We start from the raw sequence: 9,214 nt of genomic DNA on the forward strand, positions 1-9,214 counted from the left end.
TTACTCAAGATGGCGTGCGTCTCCCGGAGCGTCACCGACGTCATCACTGATGTTCCGCTGCGAGAACCTGGAACACAACGACGGCACAAAGAGGATAGTTCACTCGCACACATCCTGGGCGGCAGCCACACGACGGAGTGAACATCGACCCGACGACCCGAGACCAACCGTGAAGATGTTTGGGAACTAATAGCGACTCTCATCTCCCAATAACACCCACACACGTACCGGTACTCGCCCAAAGGCGGTGCTGAACGCGCCACCTCGTTCCCGTTCTCTGAAAACGGAACAGTACCGACAGTCCCCCCCCTCTACCCCGCCCAGTTGAGTCTAGGACCGCCACTGAGCGTGAATCTTCATCTTCATTAAATAATCTCACTTTTGTGTCTCTAACTATATTAAACTCCAGTGGATGGACTCAAACAGCGGCCAGTGTCCGTCCGTACCTGCGTCATCCCCGTGTTATCGGTGGGCAGTCCAGGTGCGTCCAGGTGTGCCCAGGTGTCACTTCTCACGCGCACATTAGGTGGCTTTGCGTGCAGGAACGTGCTGAACCTGGAGCCGCAGTGCGGATGACGTTAGAGCGCGGCCGTGCGGCAGAGCAGACTCCCCGTCCCGTGCGTGCCTGTGTGCGCGTGTTTGTTTGGATGCGTTTGTTCCAGCTCTCACCGCGTTGGGTGCGTTCCGCCGAGGGCTTCCTGCTGCAACCATCTGCCCGCAATCTGAAGGCGCCGCGCTGCCACCGCAAGCTGCAGGTAGGGGGTCACGACCGAAAGAAAGCAGCACGCACGCACACACGCACCGACAGCACTCATAAACCCCCGCAGCGCTAGATAGCGGCAGCGCGTTAGCTGCCATGCTACCTTTACTAGCTTAGCTAGCTGCTGAACTAGCTGGGTTAGCTCTGAGCTGGATCGTGGGGGCGAACTCGAGACCAGACGCTTTTCTTTTCGCTAGAACGTTAACAGTTCGCTTTTTGTTTTTAATTTTATCTTCATTATTCGTGTTCAATCGACGGCGTTGCTCAGTTTTCGCCTTCAAAAGGAGCGTTTCGTGCGGATTTCCGCGTAGCACTGGAGCGGCTAATAGCAACAGCTAACGCGAGCTAACGCTAACCTAGCTAGTCGTGGTTAGCCTGTCCGCTTTTCGCTGCGGGCTCCTGTTTAGCGACTTTAACGCGTTTATTGCGTTAACTGCGTTTATTTCACGTTCATTCCTCCGCATTAACGCGCAGCTTCACTGCGCGACAGTCGCTTTATCAGCAGCCACCCGCGGTGCAGCGCAGCCGGCTAAAGTGACCTGCGCGAGTCACGACCGTCACCCAGGTGTTCCAGGTGAGGCGCGCGACACATTGATTACACTTATCATTTTTTGGGGGGAGGGGGCGTGTCAGTGTGACGTGCAACTCACTATTATTAATCCTTTATCAACCTGATCAATCATTCAATTTATTATGGCCTAAAATATCGACCAGGTATCAGAAATGTTGCTTTATTTGTTCACTTTTTTTCTTTTGATTGGCTAAAATGTCCCGGGTCGGGCCGCGTCTGAAGTGAACGCAGCAAGTTTAAGCATTTAATTCCAGCTCGGCTTCTAATCACGTTTAATCTGATTGATTTCCACAGAGTGAAGCTTCTTCTCCACTCAGGACGAGCGGCAGCTCCTCCCACAGGTGATCCACAGGTGATCCACAGGTGATCCACGCCCCCGTCGGACCGATGGCCGCCTGAGGGGCCGTGGACCCGCGTGGCCCCGCCGTGGCCCATGCACTGTACCCGTTTCCCTCCTTGCCCTCCTCATCCCTCAAGCTGACGCAAAACCCCCGACACCTACCTCCCCTCCCCCACCCCATCCCCGGCGCCTCCCCGCCTCCCGCCATGGCGCCCGGCACGGAGACCGTGCACTACATCCACCTCCACAACTCCAGCCAGTCGGTGCTGGAGGCGCTGCGGACGCAGCGGCGCGAGGGCCTCTTCTGCGACGTGACGGTTCGGATCCACGACGCCTCGCTCCGCGCCCACGCCTGCGTCCTGGCGGCCGGGAGCCCCTTCTTCCAGGACAAGCTGCTGCTGGGCCACTCTGAAATCTCCGTCCCGCCGCTGGTTCCCGCGGAAACGGTGAAGCAGCTGGTGGATTTCATGTACAGCGGCTCGCTGGTGGTGCTGCAGTCGCAGGCGCTCTGCATCCTCACCGCCGCCAGCATCCTGCAGATCAAGACCGTCATCGACGAGTGCACGCAGATCATCTCTCAGAGGAAGGCGGCGGCGGGGGCGGCGAGCGCGGCGGCCGCTGCTGCTGCTGCGGCGGCGGCGGCGGCGGGGCGAGGCATGCTGGGAGCAGTTCTCCCTAAACAAGAAGAGCGTGGCGATGGGAAAGGAACGGACCGAAGCGGAGGTGGAAGCTGTTCCGTCGGAGGCGCAGGTGGGGGCGGAGCTTATGCAAACTTCTCCAACTTCATGACAGAATGTGGAGGTAGTAACATGAGTGGGGGGATGGGCGGCGCCGGCGTCGGCGTCAGCGAGGGCGGCCCAGGCCCGATGGAGCAAGCTAACACCGTGAGCCTGATGGCGCTGGGCGACATGGGACCCGGCGCCATGTGCGGCGCCGATGGATTGGGCTCCGGGGCCAGTGCAATCCTCATGAAGCAGAGCCCCAGCTGTACTCAGGACGTCCGGTACAAGCTCCGGGACCTGCTGGCGCAGACGGCCAACGGCGCCGGCGCCGGCAGCGCGGGGAACCTCTCGGCGGGCTGCAGCTCCGGCGTGGGCAGCGTGGACAGCGTGGGCAGGGACAGCCTCCGCGGCAACGCCACCGACCTCTCCGACGACCTGGCGGCGATGGAACGCTACAGCGAGGAGGAGGACATGGACGGGAGAGAGCGGGGGAGAGACGGAGACCGAGACAGGGGGGCGAGCCACAGCCGCAAGCAGAGGCAGCCGCTCAGACTCCAGGTAGAGCGGCCGGGGGGAGGGGTTGCCATGGTTACGGCTTTCAGGCATGCAGCGCCGCATCGGTTTGCTTTTCTTTCTTCTCGCGCTGCATTGGCGCAGATCGCTGAAATGTTTCTGCACTTTGCACGATGGAGGAGAAGCTCCCGCCTTAGCGCCGCCGATCGTTTATGGACTTCTGCAGGTTCGCTGTAGGTGCTTAAACTTCTCGTTACCTGCTCGAGGGCGGCGCCGGCGTAACGATCAAACGCTGTGTCTTCCAGGTGCTGGGAGGGGAGGGAGTGGTGGTGAAGGATGAGGGCGTGCAGGACACGGACGGCAGCGTCTACGCCTTGGAAGACGTGAGACGAGCCGGAGTGCAGGAGGGCTCGCAGGAAACCATGGCGAGCTTCGGACAGGTGGGTTCGTCTCTCGGCCGGGCCGCAGAGGGGAGGCCGCTTTAGCGACGCCCGGCTAACGGCGGCGTCGTCTCTCGGCCGGGCCGCAGAGAGGAAGCCGCGTTAGCGACGCCCGGCTAACGGCGGCGTCGTCTCTCAGCGCCCGCTCCCGATCGGAATCCTTGATTTAAAGGTTCCGATGGAAACTTATTCATTCTAATAATCTGTCACAACTTGTGAGGCGGCTGGGTGGGGGCGGGGCGGCTTTATGCCGCAGCCTGCCGTTTACACCACAAACAGCTGCCACACAGAGTCCTCCGGCGTCCTCCGGCGCTGCGCGTTCATTCTGCCATTTATTCAAGCAGATGCTGCAGAAGCTAGCTGAAAACTCGCCCCTGGTGCTCGCCGGAGGGGCGGGGCGGGGCGGGTGTTGTGCTTCTGCCTTTAATAGATACCTCTCCTGTTATTTGACCCTGAGAGTTGAACCTTTTTCTTTTTGTCTCGCCTCCCGTACGGATCCGACTGTCAGACGGATTGAGGAACGAGAGAACGTTCTTATTTCAGCGTCTCTGCATCGCACCGACTAGATTTATCCTCCGGCATGAACAAAGTGAGGAGGGGGACGCGGGAAGGACTCCATGGTTACGGTCTCTGAGTGGGAGGGGTCCCAGGCGGGGGTTGTTTAGAACTTTGAGCATTTCATTTTTCAGGTATTATAGATTAGCCGGGACGTCTTCGCTGGTCTCTTTGTCCTCCTACGGTGAACGACAGCAGCCTAAAAGTGAAGCGAGACATCCCGAGGCTGGCTGCGGTACCGGCATAAGCCCCTCCCCTTCTGTTTTAGCAGATTAGACACGTTTTAAAATGCTAATTTTTCTAAAAGAGTCCGTTTGTTCTTTGGAAGTAAGTTGAGGCGAGTTTATAAATCTTTCTGAAATAAGGGGCGGGATCAATTAACCGCTCGTTAATGAGAACCAGATGGAATGGCGCCCGGTAGCATGCCAACGCCTCACGGCTTCTGGGTCGGCCCGCGGCGCACCACTCCCCAAAGTTTGACGGAGTAAATTAAATAAAGATTTCACTGCGGTTACCTCGCCACCTACACATCAGCTACTTTGACAGCAATGCGGCTTGACTGGTCGGACGGCGCCGCGGCGGTTAGTCGTCCCAACGTATGCGCTGGTGCCTGCAGAGCATTGTGGGAGCTATAGGTCGAGCGTCCCGGTAACGAGGGCTGCGGTCTGTCCAGGGAGGACAAAGAAATGGACGCGTTCGGGTTTGTTTCGTACTCGTGCGGCAAAGGGGCTCAGAGACAGGACGGCTTCCCACCTGTGGAGCAGGTAAGCCGCCGCCATCGGGACCGGGACCGGGACCGGGACCGGGTTGGATCTAAACGGATTAGCACTGAACTGTCCCGGGAACAACGCGGGGGCCTGTCCCGTCTTTACATCTGGCTGCGTTCGGGTGTCTTTCAGAACTTCTACGATGAACAGGGGGTCTTCTCAGAGAGCTTCTGGCCCCAGAGTGACCCCCCCCAGCCCATGGCTTTTAATCCCAGAGGAAGGGTCAACAAGCCTCTGACTCCGCCTCCAGCGACACAGTCCATCAACAACCAGGTGAGTGTCGGGCATCCACGCTGAGGTATGCGGACCGGTGTCCCCCCCCAGGGGGGGGGGTCCTGGACCCGTCGCAGCTTGTTGGACCTCCTGAGGCTGGAGCGAATGCGTTTCATGTTGGCGTGAAACCTCAGGCGGCTGCTCCAAATCACGTGTGATTACCTCATCAATCGGGAACATCTATTGTTTACGCAGGAATACCAGGAACAGACGGGAAGAGGGGAATGTTTATGTGTACGTGATCCTAAATCAACCGGACCACCGAATCGGGCCAGATTCAGATCCACGCTCGCTTTCACGGCGTTCTGATTTATATTTCTGGGGGGCGGACGAGCAGCAGCGAGACGTACGACATTCTGAGTCGCTGAGTTCGTTGGGCGACGTGTCTTTTTCTGCCTTTTATCCCTCCGGCCGCTTCGCAGGTACGTCACGATGCCAAGCGTGGTCACATGCACGACCCGGGCAACAGGAACCAACACCAGCAGCGTGGGGGGGGGGGGGGGCAGAGGTGCGGGGGCGTTGCTGTTTGTGCTGTAGAACGTAAATGTCCTGAAGCAAAGCAAAAATAACTCGTCTTTTCTCATGCTGCTCGCTCTCTTCATTAGCCGCCTAACTCGCTCGCCCACCACCGCTCTCTGGTAGCAGAGGAAGCTAATGTGGTTCAGTCCACTTTACACCGCTTTACACTACTCTGGACTTTTACTGGAGGAAAATGTATTTTAATCTAGTTTTTAATGAAACATTTTGATTTAGTGGAACCAAACCAATATATTAATGTCCATGATTCCGATCAATGGTCTGATCAATATCTGATAAACCAGCCTGAATGGTTCAGAAGCAGCGCAACAGAAAGTGTCTGGTCCCGTTGGGAGGGAACCGGAGTTTAGACGGTCCCCCCCCCCCCGCCGCTGACGGCCATCCTCGTTTCCCCCCAGCTCCTGTTCCAGTACCCGGTGAGCCAGTCGCAGCCAGCGCCTTTCTATGTGGGCGGACCCATGGGTGGGATTGACAGCATGGCGGGGAACCAAGCCACTCAGCAGCAGGCTCCTCCCCCGGCAGCGATGACCCCGGCCCCGCCTCCCTCCACCACCTCCTGCTCCGCCGGCCCCTCCCCTTCCTCCCAGGGATCCGAGACCTCGTTCGACTGCACGCACTGTGGGAAATCTCTACGTTCCAGGAAGAACTACAGCAAGCACATGTTCATCCACTCCGGTAAGGGTTCGGGTCGTCCGTCCCGGCGTCGGCGCCCCCGCTCCCGGCTGACCTCCTGCGTCCCGCTGCGTCTCTGCAGGTCAGAAACCTCACCAGTGCTCCATCTGCTGGCGCTCCTTCTCCCTGCGCGACTACCTCCTCAAGCACATGGTGGTGCACACCGGCGTCAGGGCCTTCCAGTGCACCATGTGCGGCAAGCGCTTCACCCAGAAGAGCTCGCTCAACGTCCACATGCGCACCCACCGCGCCGAGCGCACCTTCCAGTGCAACGTGTGCCACCGGGCCTTCACCCACCGCACCCTGCTGGAGCGCCACGCCCTGCAGCACGCCCCCCACCACAACCCCCAGGGCCAAGACCAGGGGCGTGGTCCCGACATGACCTCACCGACCAAGCACAGCCCTCCGGCGCTAGGAGGGCCCTCAGGTATGGCTGGCGCGGCTGGCTTGGTTGGCGGCATGGCCAGCATGCCCGGCCACGGAGCTACCTCCACCTAGAGGCGGGTCACGGGGGATACGGGGGATACGGGGGGGGGGGGGGGGCATTCCTTGAACCGACCCTCGTTTAGTCCTAACCTCTTTGCTGATCGTGTGTCCTTCATTCACCTGGTTCACCAGAGAGGCACCAAAGAGGTTAGGAACGCAGAGCGGGGGTGGGAGGAGTCGCACGAGGGCGGGGTTTATATGGAGATGCAAGTCGGTGAACCCGGCGGGAGGGGGGGGGGAGGGTTATACAGGGGCGGGGGCTGCAGAGTTTCATTCACCCTTGATTCGTCTCCGAAGGAGGGCGGGGTTCACGTCGGCGCTCACTGATCCGACGTCATCGTTAAACACGGATCCTCGTCCGTCGACTTTTATTCTTTCGTCGCCTGATCGATTCTCAAAAACTCCGTTCAGGGTTTTATTATGTAGTGGAGGCAGAAAGTGTGGGAAATGTCTCACCTGACTCACAGGTGGACCCATAACTACGTCAGACTCCATGTTTATGCTAGCGTATTAGCTTAGTAGCAGCTAAACAGATCAATACAAATTCGCTGTTTTTGAGAATCTAGATGGTTTCAAAAGAAAACAACATGACAGACGGGCGTTGTGTTTGGGTCACATGTTTTAATTTGATGCTCTTTAAATGCACAAGAAGTAGAAAAGAATGGCTGCCTTTCATTTTGCTAGCTAGCTAAGACGGTTGCAGGGAGCTGACTCTTTGGGAGATGGACGCTGAGGTCAAACGACTCAAAACCTCACCGGCCATTAAATTAATAACAGCTCAAAGTAAAATAACCTGTTTGACTCCAAGGGAGGCTTAGGAAAACCTGTTGGTTTGTTGTTCGTTAGCCGCGGCTAGCGGACGGCTAACGGCTGTCCTGCCAGCCTTTCAGCGACGTCAAAGGGAGGAAAAGACAAACGCACTTCCTGAATTAAGTGAGTTGGATCTGAAAGGAGCCCGGCGGGGTGACGAAGAGGGAGGAGTAGCTGCAGCGGGGGGGGGGGGGGGGCACAGCAGTGTGAATGAAGTTCACCTCATCCTTCAGACAGCTTTGTTAACATTTTCCACAGGCCACTGGTCGGCCCCAGGATCATATACCTCGAACCAGCACGGGCCCCCCCGGGTGCGTGGGGGGGCACTCTTTACTCATTTGAAATGTTTGGGAGACATTTCGGCACGTTTTACACACATACACATACCTACAATTACCTCTGCGGTCCAAAGACAGGCATTACGCTTCACGTTTTAAGCTACATCAAACGAAGAAAGAGAGAAAACGAAAGTTTGATTGATCCGTTACGTTTTGATCGCTTATTAAAGTACTTCTATGTAAAGTTCCTGTACATCGCTATAATCCTCCGTTTGCTCGCGTGACTCTTTGATGCAAAAATAAGGCGGAACATTTAAAAAAATAAAGTGAAAGCCATTCAGATGAAGTTAAACTATAACTATGACAAATCAATGATTTTTATTGGGATTTTTATTGCGTGTTTGTGTTTGTCTTTGGGGCTCTGGTTGATCATAACTGGGAAGTGTTTGTTGCTTAAAAAAACAGAAGATAAAAGCTTTTCTCGCAGCACTAAAAAAGCGTTCAATGTTTTAGTAAAACTAAATTAATTATTCAAATGTACAATCACCCCTCCAACTTTTGACCAAGTCAGACCTGTGATGACTTGAATTATCACGTTAATATTTATTACGATTTGATCTCTATGCACAGTTAAGTTTGCACATCATATTAGAAGATATAGATGTTGGTGTCCCTGAAAGTATTTGGCCTGAGATTGTTTTTTTATTTTTCACACCTGCAAGGTGATCTTAAGAAGGTTTTCCGTGCCCCTGCTTTTTGCTCATTTTCTCAATGTTAGTCGAAGTCTTATATGATATTAGTAGTTGGCTTTGTAATCGACATGCTTTCCTGCGTGGTTCTCCTTAATGACGTTCGTGTGACGGGATTTAATCGCGTTGTTCCAGGAAAGCTAGAGAATGAAATCCTCGTCACTGGAACTACCGACATTAAACGTCGCGTTTTAAAAGCAGGCGAGCTGCTTATTTCCGGGGAACCGGCTCGGCGGCGTTCCCATTGGCTGCTGAATGTGGCGAGCTGATTTGTTTAAGCGGCGCCGGACTGAAACTCGTCCGGCTCTGTTGGTTATAAGCTATACACAAATTTTAACGCCAAACCTCGGTGCTTTTTATTTTGTTTTCCTGGCAGTTTTTACCTCAGTGACCGGCGGCGGCGGCCGATGCCCCGCCCGGTCCGGTAATAAGCAGTGCTGAGCTGCTTCAGCGGGGGCTGCGTTTTGTCTGAGGACCCTTGTACAGTACTGTAATATGTGTGCTTTGAAGACGTGTCGGCACATCGTAACGTACTGTGTTCTGCCTTTTCTCTGTTCATTTGAATATTTTTTGTGTGTTTTTGGGAGGGAAGATAATTTGGGGTTTGTTTTTTTTCTACATTAATATTCCTTTAACAGAAGTTAAATATGTCAGAAGAAAAAGTCATTTTATATGAAAAGCAAATCACTTGTCATCGTTAAACCACCTCTTTCATGTATAAAAAGACTAAAGGCATGATTT

The 9,214-nt window shown here is 55.4% G+C and overlaps 1 protein-coding gene across 1 annotated transcript; it reads left to right on the forward strand.

The window, feature by feature from the left end:
- Window positions 1-1,877: 1,877 nt before the first annotated feature.
- Window positions 1,878-6,667, forward strand: zbtb45 (zinc finger and BTB domain containing 45). The gene is made up of 5 exons (XM_068751412.1): window positions 1,878-2,951; window positions 3,212-3,346; window positions 4,801-4,941; window positions 5,877-6,153; window positions 6,233-6,667. The coding sequence occupies exons 1-5, from the start codon at window positions 1,878-1,880 to the stop codon at window positions 6,646-6,648; spliced, it is 2,043 nt and encodes a 680-aa protein (XP_068607513.1). The 3' UTR covers window positions 6,649-6,667.
- The last annotated feature ends 2,547 nt before the right edge of the window (window positions 6,668-9,214 follow it).

Source organism: Brachionichthys hirsutus, chromosome 17 (assembly GCF_040956055.1).
Source record: "Brachionichthys hirsutus isolate HB-005 chromosome 17, CSIRO-AGI_Bhir_v1, whole genome shotgun sequence".
In the NCBI taxonomy this organism is placed as follows: Eukaryota; Metazoa; Chordata; class Actinopteri; order Lophiiformes; family Brachionichthyidae; genus Brachionichthys; species Brachionichthys hirsutus.